The following is a 22,012-nucleotide window of genomic DNA, read 5'->3' as shown; positions in this document are numbered from 1 at the left end:
GTACTCCAACCTTGAGGTGTGTGAAGTTCAGAAATGTCTGTGGAGTGGAGCTGGTGCTAAGCCCTTCAAAATGTTATAAGTACTGACCTATCCTCCCACCCACACTTATACTGGAGGTGGTAGAAAACAGTTTGGTGTCATGTTATGGGACCACCTTCCCGAGCTGTGTGATTCAGATATAAAGTAACAGGGCAGTTCACCCAGAGCAGGAGTCAGAGCTTGGCAAGTAGTTATGTCACGCTGTCAGCAGCATGTTAATACTGTTACTCATGTTAAGTAAACAGCATGCTTTCATTTTGTGTTGAAAGCATGATTCGTATGGTACTTGGACTGAGAATGCTTGGTGATCTTTGCCCTCTTGACTCTGTGACAGTATCTGGCTGAGGCGGCGACTCTTTGCTCTTGGCCTGGGTGCTTGCATGTTGTGTGAGCAAGTTGGGCAATGCGGCGAGAAGCATGAGCACGGGCATGCTCCAGCTGCACAGTGTTTTGGATTGGAAAGCAGATACAGCATTACAGTCCTCCTTACTCTATCCTTTAAAATTCAGGGTTAACGCATCTCAGAATTGTGACAATTGATTTGGACTTTTAAAGTTTACTCTAACACTCTTTCCTCAGCATGTCTTTGAGCACTTGAAAATGCACATCCTGTTTCTACTTGAGAATGAGGTCTTACACATACTGGTGTGGAAGTTTTGTTGGAAGTGATTGAATTTTATGGTATGCCACAACGGTGTTGTTCCCTAGGAATTAACATCACTGTGGTCAGTTGAGTCATTGGGAACAATTTGAAATGCTTCTGGTTTCTCTATTTGGCAACCATCCTAATTCTCTTGGGATTGTTCTTTTGTAGGAGAAGAAAAAAAAGCTTCTCATTTATCTGGCATCATTTGAGTTGGATTCAATCTTTCTGTTAGAGAAGTTGGTGTCAGGGTTCCTATTGACTTCAGTGGCGCATGAAGTACAAGGCCTCAAAAAAACATTTTGCCATCTGTGTGGGAACAGACTGCAGGAGGAAGGAGGCTGGCAAGAAAATGTTGAGCTTCTTTTTTTGATGGGGGATGGAGTGCTAAGACAATTTGTTCTTTGGTTTGCACGCTTCTGAGCTGCTTCTGTTGAATGTAACAGATGCCTATAGACAGCCCATGACAGGGAGCTTCATGCCCATCTAGGTTTGGTGCTTATATGCCGATTTATGAGCAGCTTCTGTCAGAACCTTTCTCCCCTTCATGTCTACACATTCAATAGCCAGCTCTGCAGCAATGTTCATTAGCTGTATGTGAAAAAATTACTCAAAGGCTTTGGCCCCTAACCTCTCTTGTGCTGTGTGAGTGACTTCTGGCCTGTGAGTACTGGGGCTTGCTGTGAATGTGCAGTGTTGGAGAGTGGATGTGAGGGGCTGAGAGCTCCATCTCCTGTGTTCTTACTGATGGAAAATAAAACAAGCCAGGTGAGGCATCTGCAGGAATGCAGCAACAGAGGGGGACTTTCTGCTACATGAGTTCTCACTCTGAAAAAAACAGTACTAAGATAATATGGTTTTAGTAAAAAAAGAGTGCAAAGCAAGTGTTAAGCAACTGAATTGCCCTGGGAGACATTCAACATGTACTTCTGTTTCAGATCTACAGCTAACTTGATCTGCTGCTAGGTGTGTACCTGTAGTCCGGCAGACTTGGAAGTCTGCTGTAGGAAAAGGATGTTGGGGCTTTATGTTATGGTAGAGCACAGATGATTCCCACTTCATTTGTTGCTTTGGTTTCACGTTGACAGTTGCCATGGACTCCAGGGCACAGCTTTACCTGAGGGATTGTTGGCTGAAAGCCCTGGTCCTCAAAAGAAGTGGTGTCTGAGATGTCCTCCTGTTGAATACCCACATGGACACCTCAGGATGACAGCTTATTTCTTTAGAAGCTCTACAATATTCAGCAGGAAATCGGGATTAGTTGGGTTTTCAGTCCAGTTTAGCAACTGGAAATGAAGGTGCCAGACAGTTTACTGAAACAAGCCAAATTTTTTACATTTTGGGCAAGTTTCCAAGCTTTGTTGCAAAGACATTTGCAGGTGGCAGTCGTAACAGACCTCTCCATACCCTTTTTCTCTTCTCATGTCACTCTGGGGATTTGATATGTCATGAAGCAGAATTAGAGAAACAGTAACTGCAGCTTATGTGTAGGAGTGAACTCTTAAGTGATCTGGGCATATCTTAATATCCAGTCGGACATTAGCTTTCAGTAATGCTTTGTAACTGTTACCAAAGACAAGAGCAGTAGGTCCTGTTCCATATAAAGCACAGTATGTGCCATATATGTACAAGCTGCTGATATCCTTGGCAGATTTCCTACTTTGTGTGACCTGCTGAGACCTCCATTGCTTGGCACTCATGCTACCCTTTGCTGTCTTTCCCCACTCTGCTCTTTTGCCAACATGGAAACGTGAAGCAAATTCTTGTGGAAATCTCAGCAATGTTTATAATGCAGCGCTTTATTCTTCTCCATTGTTTTGGTAAAGAGTTGTGAAACAATGTTCAACTTTTTAAGATAGTTCCTTCTTTTAGAAACTGATCATTTCCTTGGGTTATTGGTTTGGTCTCATTTTTCTGTTTTCCCTGATTCAAAAGATTGTGGTTATGTGGGAGTTCATGAAAGACATCAGTAGTTAAAGAGGGGAAGGAGGTTGAAGGAGGGAAGAAAAAAGGAAAAAAAAAGCTGGAAAAAATAGTTCTTATAAAATATCCTTACTTCAACCTGCATATATGAAGTGAGTGTAAGTGGTGTGGAAGATTTGTGATCTCCTGTATCCAAATTCCTGAAATCTTTCCAAGAGTTTTTCTAAGTAAATTTTTTAAAGATGTGCAGGGAGTATATCTCTGTACGAACATTTGTATCATTTTTCTGCATTTGAAAATTATTTCAGGTTAAAATAAAATGCCAGTTTAAAATGAAATCCTGAGTGAGTCCGATCAGGCTGAATTACATGTGTTCATCTTTCAGACTGCAGAACTGGAAATTGATGTCTGTGTTTTGGAGCACTGTTACTTTAGTGTCCCCTATTAGAAATACAGATACATGTGAGATGTAAGAAGACTAAATGCGCCTCTCTTTTGGCAGCAGCTCAAAATTGCAGTTCCCTTGAGTAGACAGGGCTTCAGAAAATGCTTAGTGACAGTTTCTGTAGATGAGTTTTGATGGTGAACTTCGTGCAATCTGAGATATAGTTAATATTGGTAATAGGAGTAAGAAATACCTGATTTATCTTCGATCATGTATTCTCTGAGTTACTGTCCTAGAACAGCAGTTTGCAGGCAGAATAACTATATTTACGTGAGACAGTGGTGAGGCGGTGCTAATTACTCTCGACCAAATATTATGAGAAAGACTTAACAACTTGGAGAAAAGGTCAAATTTATAACTATTTGTGAAGAAAGAGGCGATTTCTTCAGGAAGGAAATTCTCACCCTGTTTTATACAGACACTATATATTCTGAGTTTGTATTTTAAAATGTTAATCTGCATCTTGTGCACAAGAACAAGAGTTATTAAAAAAGATTTCTACTTGATTTAAAAAAATATTCTGTGTCATCTTAGAGCTACTCAGGTCATTACTATAGGTGTCCTGTTGTAAAGGATCAAGACATGGAAATATAAGACACTGAATGCACATTTCTGTCCCGTAAGAAATGTTACTGATTTGAATGCTTTCTGCAGATGTGCTCTCTATAGTTTTGTTCCTTACGTTCAACTTCTAATTTTTAATTTAAGGTCAAGTTGTACTTTAAAACATCAGTAGTCTATTTCAAACTTGCGGATTTCCCAATCTTGTTCTGTATTTCTTTCACTACAGAACTAAACCATGCATGGTTTTCTCGGAGTCTGGATGATAGCGTACAATCACTGTTTCAAGAATATGACCATATATTACCACTTCACATTCTTGGTATTAAGAGTCTGAAGTTGATTTCATGAAAAGGGAAATCACAGCCATGTTTATGTCTTGTGGTATGCATGCAACTGCATCTAAGCTCTCAGATTAATAAATTACCCTTTGGCTAGTTCAACAGTAAACTCAAGAATGCATAAATTAATTAGATTTTTAAAAATGAGTTCTCAGGCCTGTTAGTTTGTGACAGTTCTTGCATGGCCCTGACGACAACTTTGACATAAAGTAGGTCACTTTGGAAGCAGTGGGATTTGGAAATTATTGACTAGAGAACAATTATTTTTTCTAAGTATATTTTCATAGATTTTATACTACTGCTTGGGTATCTTCTGCACTGTGATCTACTCAACAAACAACTGACAACTCGGTGACTGTTTGATAGAAAGGTTTCTTTAGGTGAGGCTTGTTAAATTAGTTCGGGTATGTAATTTGTTGGTTTAAAATGTGAGTTATTGCCCATTTATATCAATGATTTCTTAAAATTTCCTTTTCCTAGGTTTTGAAACTTTTTGCGTGGAGTGATTTTATAAAGCTATTAAATTCCATAATTTTCTCCCTTCAGAAAAGTACCCTGTCTTTTGGGGAGAAGTTGCTGGCACGAGATCTGGTTCTTTCCCTGATGGCCCTTTTTGAAACATCATGCTTGAAATGCAGTAGCAAAAATAAACACTTGAAATGAATCCAGCAAAAAGAAAGACTGTTGTTTGGTTGCTTGTTTTTTTGTTTGGGCTGGTAATATTTATTTTTTTGAAAACACAGTGCTACCAAGGACTGCTCCTGAAGATCCAGGTCAGGTAGCTGAGCAGTTCGCTGGATGCCGGTACTGTAGCCAACACAATTTCTTTTTAACAACCTCCTTGTACGTTCTTTGTCTTACACAGATCACTGACATTTTGTATATTTATGCAATCAAGGAAGGAGCCGCTGCCTGGAGAGCACTATGCCTCACCTTCCTCCCACTGACATGTGCTGTGAGGGATAGCAGCCTGCAGGAGAATCCAGAAAACCAGACCCAAACTGCTTAAACTGTCCCACGTTCCTTGACATGGGGACACAGTGCTCCAGGCAGCCATTAAAGAGGGAATGGGGTGTATGAAATCTTGTATCGTGTATAAAGAAGGAGATTTTTGTTTTTTAACTAGTTCTGGCTGCCTGTTTTTTTGCCTCTTAGGAGAACAGCAGTCCCTATCATTTGTACATGATATGTTGCTTTGAGATAAAAATACCCTGTTAACTTGATTAGGTATTATTCTGTCTCACTGCTCTAATACTTAGTTTATTCTTACAGAAATTTAATGAAAACAAACAACAACAAAAAAGCCTGAAAAACAATCTGTCCCCCAGGAGAGCTGTTAATTGCTTCTACCAATATTGTCAAGTAACAGGTAGATGTAGTCTCATCTTCTGTGTTTGTATAAGAGAGTAAAACTGTGAATGGGCTTACGGTGGCATGACAAAAGGTGCTTCAGTGTCTCTCTATGGTAAAAAACAATCTGCCAACAGAAATAGAAGCGGTTGGTGCATTTAAACAGTAAGTGCTTATGGTAGGCAGGGAAACAGCTTAGAAGAGACCATAAGTCCAACCCTGTTTGCTCTGAGGTTTTACAGTATGAGTGGCTGAACATCCTCCATAATTAGGCAAGAGAGACTTTAGAGACCTGATGTGGTAAACAGGATTTGCCTGACAGGATTAAGATTTTTGGTGTGGTTTGTTTGTTTGTATTTTTTATTACGTGCCAACATATTTGTGTTATAAAATCAGGGACTTGAAAGGCAGTGAGGAGAATGTGGTTCACCATGCAGCCATGTTTCTCCTACCGTAGGCTTCTGCCTTCCCTGTGTGCAGAGGAAGGCACTCAGAGAAAGCCAATGTAAAAGTGTTCCATTAAGTCTGTGTTGATGAGCAGAGCTCTGTGCATGAATTAGGGCTCAGCAGGCTACCATGTGTCTGGCACTTTTTTATGATTGCTTTAATTACAAGGTAAGTGACAGCCTTTGAGAAATTCCAGATAAAAAGTACGTTAGGGATGTTTAAGAGAAGCAACCATGTACATATGAAGCTTCCTATGGGAGAATCAACCAAACTGGCCACTGTACTAAAACTGGCTCATGATTCTACGACTCTCACTACCAAAAGTACTTGAGATGATAGAATCATAGAATAACCAGGTTGGAAGAGACCCACCGGATCATCGCGTCCAACCATTCCTATCAAACACTAAACCATGCCCCTCAGCACCTCACCAACCAGTGCCTTAAACACCTCCAGGGAAGGTGAATCAACCTCCCTGGGCAGCCTCTGCCAGTGCCCAGTGACCCTTTCTGTGAAAAGTTTTTTACTAATGTCCAGCCTAAATTTCCCCTGGCAGAGCTTGAGGCCATTCTCTCTTGTCCTGTCACCTGTCACTTGGGAGAAGAGGCCAGCACCCTCCTCTCTACAACCTCCTTTCAGGTAGTTATAGAGAGCAATGAGGTCTCCCCTCAGCCTCCTCTTCTCCAGGCTAAACAACCCCAGCTCTCTCAGCCATTCCTCATAAGACTTGCTCTCCCGCCCCTTCACCAGCCTCATTGCTCTTCTCTGGACTCGCTCCAGAGCCTCAACATCCTTCTTGTGGTGAGGGGCCCAGAACTGAACACAGTACTCGAGGAGCGGTCTCACCAATGCCTAGTACAGAGGGAGAATAACCTCCCTGGACCTGCTGGTCACACCGTTTCTGATAGAAGCCAAGATGCCATTGGCTTTCTTGGTCACCTGGGCACACTGCTGGCTCATGTTCAGTCGGCTGTCAACCAACACCCCCAGGTCCCTCTCCTCCAGGCAGCTTTCTAGACAGACTTCTCCCAGTCTGTAGCACTGCACAGGGTTGTTGTGCCCCAAGTGCAGGACCCGGCATTTGGCCTTGTTAAACCTCATGCCATTGGACTCTGCCCAGCAGTCCAGCCTGTCCAGATCCCTTTGCAGAGCCTCCCTACCCTCCAGCAGATCGACTCTTCCACCCAGCTTAGTGTCATCTGCAAACTTGCTAAGGGTGCACTGAATGCCTTCATCCAGGTCATTGATAAAGACATTGAACAGGGCTGGACCCAGCACTGAGCCCTGGGGAACCCCACTTGTCACTGGCCTCCAGCTGGATTTCACACCATTTCCCACCACTCTCTGGGCCCGGCCATCCAACCAGTTTTCCACCCAGGAGAGTGTGCGCCTGTCCAGGCCAGAGGCTGACAGTTTCTCAAGCAGAATGCTGTGAGAAACTGTGTCAAAGGCTTTACTGAAGTCCAGGAAGACCACATCCACAGCCTTTCCCTCATCCAGCAGCCGAGTCACTTTGTCATAGAAGGCGATCAGGTTAGTTTGGCAGGACCTGCCTTTTGTGAACCCATGTTGACTGGGCCTGATCACCCGGTTCTCTTGCATGTGCTTCATGATAGCACTCAAGATCACCTGCTCCATGACTTTCCCTGGCACTGAGGTCAGACTGACAGGCCTGTAGTTCCCTGGGTCCTCCCTGTGACCCTTCTTGTAGATGGGCACAACATCAGCCAGCCTCCAGTCCAGTGGGACTTCCCCAGTCTTCCAGGACTGTTGGGAGATGATGGAAAGGGGTTTGGCCAGCACATCCACCAGCTCCTTCAATACCCTTGGATGAATCCCATCCGGCCCCATAGACTTGTGACTGTCTAGTTGGGCAAGCAAGGTTCTGACCACCTCCTCTTGGATCATGGGAGCCTCATTTTGCTCCTCTAACTCCTGGGTTTGTACACAGACGGAACAACTTTCTTTACAATTAAAGGCTGAGGCAAAGAAGGCATTAAGTACCTCAGCCTTTTCCTCATCCTGTGTCACTATTGTTCCTTCTGCGTCCAATAGGGACTGTATGGTCTCCCTAGTCCCCCTTTTATTATTTATATATTTATAGAAAGATTTTTTGTTATCTTTCACAGACTTTGCCAGTCTGATTTCTAGTTGAGCCTTAGCCCTACTATACCAGATACTATACCAGGATTTTGTACGTACCCTGCTCACAGAGAAAAGCAGTGAGTGCATGTTCTTATGACTAGGAGATCTTGATCTCTTCTCCCTCTCTGCCTCTGTCTCCTCCCCCAGTCTGTGAATAATGCCTGGAAGGTTTGTGATTACCTCACAGGCACTTGGGTTGGATTTTTTTGTTGGTTTTTTTCTTTTCCGTAGGACAAGATCAGTAATGAAGAAAATTGATTTGACTGTTGAAATGTATGCTGGTTTTGCATGCTTGAAGGAGAAAATGAAGAGGTTTAACAGATACTTAGGAGAAGAGAACAGAGCATTTCCCACTTAGCACAGAACTTAAGAGTTGCAGGGTGGCTAGACAGATTGGAAATGGGAACTAAGGATGCTAGAATGAGTGGATTGGAGAGACAAGAGTTGGGATGAGAGGAGTGGGAGTAGTGGGTGAGTTTCATGGCAGGAAACTCTAGAACAGCAGCTCTGCGTGTAATAGTGAAGCAGCTGAGATGTGGAGGAGAGTAAGATGATCTGTCAGGTGGGTCTAAGGACTAGTTTGAAGAGCAGTATATGGAACTCATACATGAAACTGAGGGTTGACTTAGCTAGTGAGGCTGCAGCCATTAAAAGCTGAGGGATTGTATGGATGGATGCTAGATGATGTGGCTGAAGATAAGTATCATGTCTTTGGAAACTTGTCCTTGGCGTTGAATTAAAAGAAATAATTCTCTGGCTAGTATGGAAGACACTCAGCCTGGGATTATGTATTTACTCTAAGTAATTGGGTATTGTTTTACTTTTAAGAATTGCTTGCTTCTGTTTTCTTTCGAACAGTGGGATTAAAAGGATTATCTTTTCCTGAGTCGCATCTGGAAATCAGTGCAAATATCTGACATGTTATGCTGATTAAGTTGCAGCAGCAGATACCTAGAATGTGTGCTACAGGGGCAGAACTGCTCCTTCTTGATTGCCTTGCTCTTTCTCAGGTTGGCCCATGACAGTGAATTTGGAAACTGCTCTAGTGCAGGTGGTGCTGGCTCTGACTTTCCTTTAAAAATTCTCTTTGAGCAAGTGAAGGAGTTGCTTGGGTTACAGAGTGTGACAGGAATAGCCCTGTAGCTTTGCTTCTGTGTGTAGAAATGCCCGCGTGATTGAGAGAGCCAGGGGTGAGTTGCGGAGCTTGATTGGGTGTGACCGAGAAGAAGGGGTATTGCTGCTGACCATGGGATTGCGCTGAACTGGAGAGGTGATGGTTTCTGGCCAGGGGTCTGCTGTGGTGAGGAGAGCCACAGGCCTGCATTAGGCAACACTGACTGTGTAAAGATGCAAGAGGAAAAGTGGAAGAGACTAGGTTGTGGTGGTTGGGAGGCAGCTAGTGTGCCAACATACAGTTCATCTCTTGTGAAACACAACAGCTACTGTCTGCAGGTTTTGGACCTCTGGGACTGGTTAGTGGTTAGTAGCAGTTAGCTTGACCACACATAGCATGGGTTTGTGTTTGTGTGTTAGTTTTTCCAAAGCTTGCGTGGCTTCTTTTCGCCACCTCACTTGGCTATTTATTAGAGGGGTTACATGCATACCTGTAACAACCCTGTGTTCCTGCAAGAGAACTGCAGAGCTGACGTTACCAGAAGTTTACTGTGCTTTACGGTGATGGTGGGTGTTGTTTCACCTGGTTAGCATGCGGGTCTAACCAAGAGCTGCAGCAAATGCACAAAAAGTAAGAGTCAGAATTCGTAAGTTGGGCCAGCAATTGCTGAAGAAATAAATAAAAAATGTGGTTGAAGTCAGTGGGAGCATAAAGGTAATAAACATTCGTAGTTGCACATGTTAAGTGTGTGCACTTTAATGTTTGAATTTTCTTTATTTGTAAATAAGAGAGGTCAAGGGAGGGTCTTTCCACAAGAAGGAATTTGCGAGGCTCATGTTCTTTTTTCATGGAGGTTTTTAGTTTATGTAATTTTTAGCCCTTAAGTTACATGACATTGCAGCAGTAAGTAAAAAATAACAAAACAACAAAAACCAGACTCTAAAAATTGCTGCTTCTCAAGTCCCGATTCAGAGTTTAGATCTTAAACCATGAAGATTCAAAATTACATTATACCAAGACCCTCTTATAGTAGCATAGAAAATGAGTTGTAAAATCTAGTAATAAACTAGAATATTTTGATATGAGACATGTATAATAAATTGAATATGATATAGCTGTCTGTTCTCCAGATACAGGCTGCAAGAGACTTCATTCAGGCTTGGCTGTGCCTGTGTCACTGCTGCTAACGTGATGTCACTGCTGCTGCAGCTGATCTGGAACAGCTGGGATTTGGCAGTCTTGCCACTTCCAATGTCATACTTTGGAAAGCTTGCTGAGACTTTGTGTGTGGACACACAGAAATAATTACTGTATACTTCCTCTGTATGGACATGCCAGACTCTTGAAAATGAGTGCAGCACATCTCATTATTCCTGCTCTTCAGTAACACATCTATGCAAAATACTGGGAGGTGGCTGATCTTTTGCTTCTTTCTCTCATTTTAACATGTATATTGCTTTATGCTCTCTCTGTATTTAAGTAACACCAATATTTTAAGTTAGAACATTGAAAGTACAGTGGCACAAGGTCCAGTTGAAAGGAAGCTTTTCCACAGACCAGCTTGTTTGACTGTTTTTTCACTTTTTGGAAAGCAAGAGGAGGAGGGTGGAGAGGAGGGGACTGGATGTAATCAAGCTGTATCCTACTGTGAGTTATCTTTAAATAAATCAATGCATTCAAAACTTGAAGTTGCTAGAGATGCTACTGCTATTCTCTTCTCTTTTAGCTGTTTGAATATTCCATTCTGGCATTTCTATGCTCAGTCTTGCATTTAATTTTTAATATAGATACTGTCACTAGCTACCTGAGACAGATTCAAGCAGAATGCCAGCTCATAAATATCTGTTTGATCTGGGGTGTATTAGCACCAGTTTTTCAGTGGCACATTGCAGAGTCCAAACAATGCGCTTTTGGGGAGATTGAGCAGCTCTTTTTCATTGTAAGAGTGGAGTGTTGAGCATTATGTTTGTGCTCAAGATGGCTTCAGAGTCTTGCCATGACAGGTGCTGAATCTCAGAGTAAAAGCAAGATCTAGAAACCAAATCTGTGATCTAATTTAGGCCAAGATATCATGAGTGGGTGCAGCAAACAACTGAAGGATTAAGGAAAAAGAATAGAAGGAAATGATAATAACGAAATGTATCCAGTTCAGAATGATACAGCATTTGGTAGCAGTTAAACTAATGCAGATCCCTTGTTTGGAACAGTCAGAATTTAAGCAGATGTGGGATATGCTTTGGATAAAGATGCTGAAGTGTTTAAATAAAAAATGGCAATTGATCACATGTTAATTTTACATGTTAATTTTAATCATTTTTTTTACCTCTTGTCTAGATTCTCTGCCGTTCTGAATTGTTGGTGAAGAGGGACACTAGTCCCTGGTTATGCTTTACATTCCGTAGTCTAATATACTGAGAGTTCTTAAAGTTCACGTTGAAGTGTAGCATCACCCTGTATTTTACAAGGGTTGCATGTACTCGTATGTATGTGCAAGTGCATGCGTGTATGTGTTCTTTTAGTTGTTCCCACAGATGGACCATACTCTATTCATTAAGTAACTCAGACCATTGGTTACTCTAAAACTGAATCTTGTTCTCTTCCGTATAGTGAATCTGCTTTTGGATTAAACAGGAAAAGTTCCTGAAATTCAAGCAGAAGTAGGAGTAAATCTGTACCAATAATTCCAGTCGTATGTGTGGCAGTACTACATCAAGATTTTTACATATTTTGTTATTGTTCTTTTAATTGTGTAATTAAAAAAACACAGAAGTAAGTTGCAGTAGGTCCACTAACCTCCTAATTGTTGTCTAACCTTGTAAATCTTTCAAAAAATTATTTGAAAATATGATAAAATCCCAATATTCTTAATGGCAAGAATTACTGTAGAAAATGAGGGGGATAATGAATAATACAAAGAGATGAAATATTATGCTCTTGAATTGAAATGTCTTTTAGCATCAGAGATGACTGTGTCTCATGTGATTATGCCTAGCTATTACTTCAAGATTACATTAATATGTAGAGTTTGTTTATTTCTGCTGAACTTGTACGACTAGATGGAAAGACCTATTTTTATAGTCATATAACAAGGATTGATTTATTTTTTTAGGTATATATTTCAGAGATTTCAGTTGCACTTAATGCTGAAATTTGAGCACTGGCAGAAGTTGCCTGGAGAGGCTGTGGAGTCTCCATCTCTCAGATATTCAAAAGCTGTCTTGATACAGCCCTGGGCAACCAGTTCTGGATGGCTCTGCTTGAGCCAGATGAGTTGGGGCCAGATGACTTCCAGAGGTCCCTTCCAGCCTCAGCCAGTCTGTGATTCTGTATGGATCAGGGCAGTCATCAAAGGTGACCAGTATCATTCATAGGATGTGTTTCTGAGTATCATTGTGGTGGCTGAGTAGGAGTATCCGTGTTAGGTAGGCATTTTCCGTTTTAATGGAGAAAACTCTAGGAGTGGGTTGGCTACTTGGAGAGGAACCCTCACAGTCACAGTTGTTCCATCTCAACACTCAGCAACTTGCTCCTGTTAGCTATTTGTATGATAAATTAGGATGTTCACAAATTTTATATTTCTAATGGTTGTAAACTGCAGCCAGGCTCCACTGTATTAAATGAGCTGTTCCTGGAGTCAAGCACTTCCTCTGCACGGGATATGTGTTCTGTCATTGCTCTGTGGCTCGTCTTTGAACTTCTTCCAATTTATACAAGTCCTCCTGAACTGCTACCCCCAGTGCTGAGCCTGGTATGCCAGGAAGGGCATTGCCTCCCTGAGCACCTAGGAGCTGTGCCTTCCTTCTGCCTGCAGAGTACAGCCGGGAGCTCACATGTGCTGCTGGCTGTCATCTGCTACCACAGCCAGCCCCTTCTCAGATGTTATCCCTGTGCACGAGTGGAACCATCCACCTGTGCCAGCCATGCCAATGGGGCTCTTAACTGGTCTTCATTCTGACAAGTGGAAGGGGTGGCTGCAGTGGTGGTGGCCCATCAGCTTCATTACTTGAGGGGTTTTCTCTGCCTCCGACCTCCATACCTTTATGTTTTTCCCAGATTTGTTTCAAAAAAGTCCTGAATCTCCTGTTAGGTAACATGTATTCAACAAGGTTGTCATAACACTGTCAGCGTTGTATCACCAACACCTTTGTATGCAGACAGATAAAAATGCCCTCCCTGCCTCCCTTCCTCCCTGCCTCCCTGCCTCCCTTCCTCCCTGCCTCCCTGCCTCCCTTCCTCCCTTCCTCCCTCATATCTACATTTTATTCCTAAATCAATGTGTTGTCGGACTTGGTAGCAATGAACACAAATATAAACAAGATTACATCAAATTCTAAGCACCTGGAGTGCAGGAGCTTCTTAAATTTTTGTTTCTGAAGTTGGTATATAAGGAAGCTTATTAATGAAAACAGACGTAAATTAAGATCTAGCAGTAACTTTTGATTGACAGTTAAAAATTCTAGAATACATTGACCTCTATTTCTTCCACCATCTCTTTTAAAATTTATGAAAGGAATTACTCTGCAGCCAGTTATGATAATGTTGAAAGTTTGGATCTCCTGTAACTTTCTAGCTGCTTGCTCTGAGTCTCTAGAAGGAGCAGTGGCTCATTAGGGACACTATAAATAAACGAGGTTCATTCTTCTGTGCCACTAAGTAGGTCCCACTTCAATTCAGAGCAAATACCTTATGTAAGCCTAGTAAGGGGAACTTTCCTCAGTGCATACGCGTTCCTGGTGTTAACCTATTGGTAGTGGTATTCAAAGCCTGTTTTCTCTTGTGAAGGGTGGACAGAGCTTTGTGTGAGCCTGTCAGAGGAAATTAGGAGTTTAGTAACTGATGTAGAAATAGAAGAAGAGGCTTCTTTGTATTTCTTCATCTGTGTGCTTTTGTCAAATACTGTTAATGACTTAGAATTTGGTTCACTGTGCTAATCAGAAGTTAAAATGGTGGGTTTAGGAAATAGCAAAAATAAAATAATGCATTCATTTTTTTTACCCCTCTAATCTTATTGTTTCAGTAAGGTTCTACACTAATACTTCACTATTACTCATTATAAATTCAGGAAAGCAACCGTGTCTTTGTTCTTGTGGATCAGAAGGCTATTTTCTGTCATTTAAAGCTATGAACATGTTCCTGTGGGTGCATAAATTGATTTGGGTTTTTTTCTTAATTTCTTTCTTTCTTAACATTCCAGTCCAAACATTGTGAGGTTTTTTTTTAAGCTGTCTTTGTTTAAGGCATTTACTTCCTCTTTACTGACAAGTGACACTTAACTGAGGAATGTTAAAATGTCCCTGATGAGAATGTGTCATTGACACTGTGAAATATCAAGTGCATAGTTTGTGACAGCAGCCAGTATTATGTAGCTGTGGTCAGTAATTATTCAGATGTGTTGTCTGTGGACGTGAGGAGTGCATCATGATAGCGATAAGGGTAGGGTCCAAAGAAATCAAAATCTTTCTCTTGCATCTTGCTTGTTAACTCTTCAGGTAGCTACAGTGCCTTGTGGTATAATATTTTCACAGCAATCGAGGTATGAAATTTCCTGCCGCGATGACGTCCTAATCCATTTTGGCAGTGCTGTGACAAGAGTCAGGAGCGTGAGCATGTGCAGACCTGTTAGGCTGAACAGAGGGGACCCAAGGGAAAAGACAGAGACTGAAGAAGAAAGAGGAGCCTTCCTTGAATTTGCAACCTTGCTGTGTCAGTTCATAGTTCAGTATTTAAAGCACTGATGGAGCAGGGGGAGCTGCAAATTCCTCTGGAGCCTTTTTCTGTGAGTAGTGTAAAAATGGTAGTATATTTGTAATGTGGACAGTGACCACCAGCCCTTGTCACATGCAGACAAAAAGAACAAAGCAAGCTACAGTCTTCTGAGTGGAAGGAAACTTTCACTCCTAAGTTTTCAGTTATACTCCATGAGCTTTCTTGAAGTGAACTGTATCTCGTGTGCTGGGTTAATATAGAAGGTTGCATCTGAAGCCTCTGCACACGCTTTAACCATTCATTGTAGTGAGCTGAAGGTGCTTCACAGCTGGCAAAAAAAGACATCAGATGGCTTCTGAGAAGTGCTTGTGTAAAACAAGAGGAATCTGGTTAAAAAACGCTGTTTTGTAATAAAAGGCAAGGTTGATGTTCAATCTCTTTAGTATAAAATACATTGTTTGAGTAGTGTTTCTTTCTGTAGTCATATCTTTGGCATTGTTATTGTACCTGGCCCTGTGTGCGTTAAGATGTTAATACATTTCAATTTTACAATTATACCAGCCCTTTCCTGTCTCTTAATGAAAGAAGCCCTTCCCAAGTGTTACCAATCATGCTTTCATTACTTTCTGTTGTTAACATGCCTGTGAGCCATCCCACATTCATACAAAGACTACTCTTTGGTAGTGTCTTCTAGAGTTTGAAACGTCTACTTGAGCTGCGCTGGAATAGCTTGCTTGCTTTGTATTTGCCACAGTTACGTGTAAAATCTTGGTCATGGGAGTGCTAGGCAGGCACTGTCCCACTAGGATGCTGTGAGCTTGGAGGAGTGGATTGATTGAGATGAATGAATCAGTTTTCCTCAAGGCAGGACTGTCAGGGTTTTTACAGTGGTTTTCCAAGAATCAATTTTGGACTTCCAGAATTCACCCGGTCTCAACGTAGCTCCCTTTAGTTGGGACTATGTTTCTTTTCTGCAGGGTGTTTTTAGACCATCTCTACTTACTTATTTTTCCTCAGGCTTGTTCCTATTTCTGTTTTTCTTCTCCAGTGGTAGGTGTGAGTAAACTGTAGTTTACAGTTCATGTAAATTGTCAGGTCTGATGTACTTGGAAATTGGTAAGGATTGCTTGAAGAAAAGCAAAGGAAATCTAATCCTATCAGAGTTCAATGTTAGGACCAATAGATTGCCCATTTGAAAAATCAAAAGCAAGAGCCATAGGCTGTGTTAGAAACTGGTGTGGTGCGATGAGAGGCAGGGGTGTGGAGTGAAGCAGCAGGGGCTGAGCATCCATGCTGAGTGTGCTTTGCAGACTTTGCCTTAGCTCTAGCCTGGTGACGTGGATTAACCATCCATTAGATGTGCTCCAGGAGCTCATCTTCCCATTCAGTTTTATCTATGAGGAATCTGGTTTGTGTGCTCTGAAACCCCTCCACAGCATGAACTGCAGTGGAGTGGGAGTTAACGTGCTTCCGATGAACCAAAATGCAATGTAGATGCACTCTTAGAAGGTGACAGGGAGGTGGATCTGCACAGAAGGTCAGCAACTAAGACCCGTCCTTGGCAAAAGAGACCAGATAAGCCATTGCTGACAGTAAAATTAAGAAAGAGAGGAAGATAAAGGGACTATGGGAGATAAAAAGCCAAATAAGTAGCTTGATCAAAGTTGTGGTTTGCCAATAAATTAATCAGTTTACTGGTGGCGTAGTTGTGGGTGTAGAAGTATGTTGCAGTATTAAGAGCAGATAAGATTTTGATATCAGCAGTTTAAGGAAGTTAGAAGTAGGTTTACATCACCAATATAAACCTAAACACGAATAACTGATTCAGCAGACTTAATACTGTGCAGACTGAGGTGGGAAAGAATTGTGATGTTTGTTAAAATGTTTGAGATAAACATAAAGGCCTGCTATTAATTTTAGGTGTATGGAGATTAGGCCCGATACATGCAGTTTTGCATGGAGAGTGATGACCTAGACATGGAGAGGAGGGTGTTTTAGCGAACCATGAGATGACTGTTTAGCTCACCTTTAGCTTACATGGGCCAACTTGTATTTTGACAGTTAGCTGTTACCACCATCATACTCTGAGCTGACAGCCATACATGTTTGCTGATGAACAAATACACCAGCTTTTCAGGCAAGTGCAATACTTGTACCATGAAGTAAAGATAATACACAACACAAGAGGGGGAAGATAGGAAAATTAGTATTGTATTGTGATATCCATATTACAAACATTTCTAACAATACTGCATGACCCAGAGTACTTGTGATAACCTTTGTCTTGCTTATACTTTGATGCTAGGTCTACCCTGAATTACAAATCACCAATGTTGTTGAAGCCAACCAGCCAGTAACGATCCAGAACTGGTGCAAGAGGGGATGGAAGCAGTGCAATGGTCACCCGCATATTGTGGTTCCCTACAGGTGTTTGGGTGAGTGACTGTCTCTGTTTTTTGGGGTTTTTTTTCCTGCTTTTTGGTGTTTCAGTCTCTTCATGAAAAAGATAAAGAATCTACATAAATGTATCTTTTTACCTCTTTATACTGCAATCTCCTCTGAGGTGGGTTTTGTCCTGTTGTTCAGTCCTTTGGAATTGCATTAACTAGAGAGAAAATAGTCCTGCTCTTCCTGATAGTATTTTCATGAGCGCCTACAAAACAGGCTTCTGCTTACTCCCTCTATTTCTGTCATTATTTGTCCTCCCACACAGACAAACATGTGTGTGCCCAGTTCAGTTTTTTTGCTTGTAAGCTACACAACTTTTCCTTGAATAAGTAGGACTTCTTCTCAGTTGTTTTTTTGAATAGCTAGTACTTGGTCTCTTACTGTGAAAAGCAATAAGAATCTGTTTCTATTGAAAGCAAGCAAAAGTTGCATTGTAAAGTCCTGTTTCTTTCTGCAACTTCATTTTTTTAGGGGTTGCTTTCTGTTCACTTATGTGTCCTTGGTGCTTTGAATAAATTCACCAATTTAGAAGGGAGGTTCCATCCTTCATTTTTTGTTTACCTTTTCTTCTCTGTTAGCTGTCAGTATTCAGATAACAGGATTGTATTTATTTTTTTTATTAACATCTAGGCACAACATTTGCTTGAGAATATTTCGGGAGCTATTTAAATATGTTGCTTTACCAGTGCCATTTGAATTGTGACTGCTTAGTTTCATGATTAAATGCTCGAGTTCAAAGTTGGAACTTGCCTTTTAGCTGCTCTGGCTTAGTAATTATGTTGTGTGGAAAGCAACTCAAGCCAGTTATTCTGTGAAATAAATAATGAAAGAAATTGAGGAAATATGTAATCTTTCTTGAATTTTTGTTCATTTATGTAGAGTAGGTAAAATACATGGCGTACACTCTGCCTGATCTTCAAGAAGTGATTGTGCTAACTTAACAAAGATAGGACTGTAGAGTAACTAACAAGCATGCTACCATTTTTGGTCAAAGGTAGCCAAGACAGCAGAGGTGCAAAATCTATAGTAAGTATCATGGAAATGTTATTGTTCAGTAAAGTTTCTAGATCTGATGTTGTTTGTATGGATACAAAAGAGGTGTTTCGAGACCTGCAGTCTATCATTGCTGATGCTACTGCAGAGTGTTTAAGGAGAATCCAAATTAAAGACTTTGGTGAAGACAAGGACCTTATGAATTCTGGCTGTGGGAAGGAACCTACTGTTTGTTCTGTGTTTTCCAGACTTCCATGTGAGTTGAGTTGGTCAATTCCACCAGAAGTTTGGATGCTACAAGGGACATGCCTTAACCCATTTGTTGCTGTGTTTTCTTTAGTTTTCTGCAGTCAAGATTGAGCCACCAGCTTTAGTGTCCGTATTCTTATAGAGCCAGATAAGCAGCTTGTTAGAGGTGGGGCAGAACTGCACTCTTTCTTAGTTTCATTATGATGTATTTGATGAGATTCCATTTGACTGCACTTGCACTAATTAGAGATGCGGTGGAAAAAGATCAGACAAGTAGAACTATAAAAAGTTATTTTTATTGTCTATTGTGTTGTCATTATAAGCAAAGCTCTGAATTATGATCAGGCAACTGTAATGCTCAGGACTCTCTATGCTTATGTAGATTTGGTCAGTGCCCTGGAGAACTTAAAACCTAATTTAAGATAAAAGACAATGTCATCACAAGAGCAAACGAATATAAATTGACCATGAATAAATTTAATCTGGAAATTATAAGGAAGTTTCTGCAAGAGTAAGAAGCCTCAGCAGTCTTCTGGTAAAATGAATAAGTAGTCTAATAATTTAGAAGGAAGTTAATAAATTTATGAACAGGATTATATGCAGTTCCCTGCAGGAGTGAGGAACTGGACTTGGACTTTTAAGTCTTTCCTGAGTTACAGTTTCAAATGAAAAATTAGCAGGAGGTGAATGTATGTTATCTTACTTAGCAAAGTGGTAGGCTTTGCTTGCTGGAGGCAAGAATTTTTTTAAGACATTTAAGCACCTCATGCCCATTAGTGCTTTACCTTTAGCTCCTATTTTATGTTTTAAAATCCCCCCCTTATGCTGTTTTTTGTCTGCTTTCCTTGTAGTTGAGGGTTGTGCAGTTGTGTCTGCCTGCTTTTGTGCTTGTCATCCTTCTCCTCTGCTGCCACTCATCTTTTGACCCTAACTAGAATAAAACTAATAGAAACAGAAGCAACTTAGATACTGGTGTTCCAAAGAGTTTACTCTGAGAAGAGTGGCCATACAATTACTTACACTGGAGGGAAAAATTGGTGAACATGGCCAGTATCTGTCAGTTCCTCATCAGCCAGCCCTCTGCCTGTTGTATGTGGTTAAAGTTGCACTTCCTTGCATGTGGTCAAAGTGCACTTGAGGAGAAAGCTGGAGGAGTGGATCATTTTCTCCCATGTGGGGCTGGAAGTACGCTCAGGCTTGCTTAGTACCCAGCAGCATGATGCTCATCTATTGCTAGCAGCCTACGTTGTCCTCTCCTCTTGGCTTGCTGCCTTCAGAGTGTTGAAGCTGATTGTATGACAAACGGATCCTCTGAAATGAGAGGAAGTCTTGAAGGGGGAGAAAAAGTGTTGTTCTGAGTTTATAACAAAGATTGTTTATTTACTTTTCCTGTGCACAGTTATTCTTTTAATTTATTATTTTTATTTTTCTATAGTCTGAAAATTCTGGTCAAATGCGTTCAATACTTTTGCTGACTTGTACATCGAGAGGGTAGACTAGAAGCAGAGAGCTGATTGAATTCAATCTGTCAGGATCTTGTGGCACTGACAGATTATATTTTTTTTAAATTTTATGCAATATCATGTTGATTTTTTTTGGAGATTGGCTTGGTTTTAATTGTTTGGGTTTTACTGTTTGTTTTTTTTTTGCTAACTAAGTTTGTAGCCTGGAGTAACAGCTCAGAATGGGGATACTAATTTTATTAATTAGCACCAAAAGTGGTACCTTTTCCTAAATCTTATTTATTACAGAGTTAAGGAGTCACGGGAGCTTTTTTCTTTATCTCCTGCTAATACTACTTCAGTGTTAAAAGGTAATTTTTTAACAAGTTGGACCTTGCCTGTCTGCTCTGTGTGAGCTATCCTTGTGCCAAGGTTTAGCCCTGTCCTGGCTTGGTCAGCAGCTGCAAGCAGGCAATTTCACAAGCTGGGCATTGGCAGTGCACATTCCCCAGTAATTTCAGAGCAAGTAGATCCTTGATGTAGACTACCATTAATTCTTACCAGAGTCAATAGGTTTAAGATGCCAAAAGAAAGCTTGGCAGTGGGCAGCTGATTGCAGGGTCAAATCTTAGAAGCATTACTTTGCTGTGAGAATCACTTTCAGTATCTTGAGTCAGCTTATCATTTCTGTTTCATCTTGACATTTGTTTTCCACAGAGGTGAGAAACAGTGAGTGACAGAAATGTATCTGCTTCCAGGGCAGAGCATCTTCACAGTCCATTTGCATCACAGTCTTCAAATGAAGCTTTCTGAGACATGTAAAGACCATATTGCTACAGCACTTGGCAGCTCCATTAGTTGTTTTCCTCTGAGATTTGTGTATGATGGTAGTTACTGCAGCTATTTGTAGTAATGTATTTTAATAATATTGATCAGATTTATTAGATTATACAGCTTTTCGTTGGTTTCATAAGTGGATGCAACTAAAGCATAAAAGCAATGATGATGCAAACTGAAAGCCTGTTATTTGATTCAGCCATGTGTCTTTGCAGTGACCACATAAATGTGCCCTTAAAAAATGTTCTAATTGAACCCAAAGAAGAAAAGCATTACTGGTTTAATCTAATTCTAAGATATATTTTTATGCCTGTGTGCAGGGCTTTGCAATGTTCTTACAAGTATAAGCTTTGAAAAAAAAATGTGCAATAAATTACATTTACTGACATATTCTTTGCTTCCAGGGACACAGGAAATTACTGTACAGTTTCAGCTCATTGAAGAGGGGAAACTTGTGGAAAGAAAATTCTTGAGTAAATTTTGGTTACCATTCTGAACACACTGAAGACATTTGCTTTAAAACTGTCTTCTATTTTTGTCTTCTTTTAGAAAATGACATCTTCTGGTGTGTGCTTATTATGGCTTGAAGCTCAGTTAGCCACCTTATAATAGAAATAGGAATCTAGGTGGATCTTGAGGTCTTTTGAATGATTGGTGTCTTCAATGGAGAAAAAAACCCTGGGATTTGAGTTTGGTTGTTTGTTTGGTTTTTTTAGTAATACATTTAAGAGTAAAATTGTGTTATGTGAGTGAGGAGTGTGCTTCTTGAGAGAGAGCCACAAATGTGTTCTCAATGCTCAGGCAAAGGTGATGAGCTGTGAGATTCCTTGGCATGGTGACAGGAGTGCATGTTGACATCCTTGCACCTGCAGCACACAAAAAAGCAGGTGCTTTTAAGACCAAACCCTCCAAAATGGTAATGGTAAGCTTGCTGTGGGGCATGAGCTGCAGTTTCATCAGGCAGCGCCAAGAAGCCTATTATTTTAACTTTGTTTTATGGAAACTGTTCTTAAAAGGTGTCCTGGCTGCAGACCTAGCCTTGTTCTTGTTGGAGGGAGATCTGCCACTGGCTGCAGCAGGAGGACAGGCTTCTGCCTGTGTTGGGGCAGCATGGGCAATAAGAAGTTCTGGTTAGCTCTCTCTTCTCTTCACTTCTTGCCTGAGGAAAAGCAGGTGGGAAATTTCTGCGGTGTGGGTTGTGAAATGAGGTAATTCATTCTGTGTTCCCAGCTGGCAGGGGGAGCAGGCATCTTTGTCCCAGTGCCATGGTTCTTTGTATACCTTGGACAACTATTATACCTGTACTTCTCTGAATAGATGAGATTTCAT

At 41.0% G+C, this 22,012-nt stretch overlaps 1 protein-coding gene across 3 annotated transcripts in view; it reads left to right on the top strand.

Moving 5' to 3' along the window:
* The window catches only part of APP (amyloid beta precursor protein), a 214,461-nt gene that overhangs the window by 55,259 nt on the left and 137,190 nt on the right, over positions 1–22,012 (top strand). For all 3 annotated transcript variants that reach the window (XM_069870690.1, XM_069870682.1, XM_069870673.1), the window contains exon 3: positions 17,020–17,149. In XM_069870690.1, the coding sequence (XP_069726791.1) occupies positions 17,020–17,149 (130 nt within the window). The remainder of the gene's footprint in view (positions 1–17,019; positions 17,150–22,012) is intronic.

The sequence above is a fragment of the Phaenicophaeus curvirostris genome, chromosome 1 (assembly GCF_032191515.1).
Source record: "Phaenicophaeus curvirostris isolate KB17595 chromosome 1, BPBGC_Pcur_1.0, whole genome shotgun sequence".
NCBI classification, from domain to species: Eukaryota; Metazoa; Chordata; class Aves; order Cuculiformes; family Cuculidae; genus Phaenicophaeus; species Phaenicophaeus curvirostris.
The sequence above is the reverse complement of the archived record's forward strand: the minus strand, read 5'-3'. Positions and strand labels throughout refer to the sequence as shown.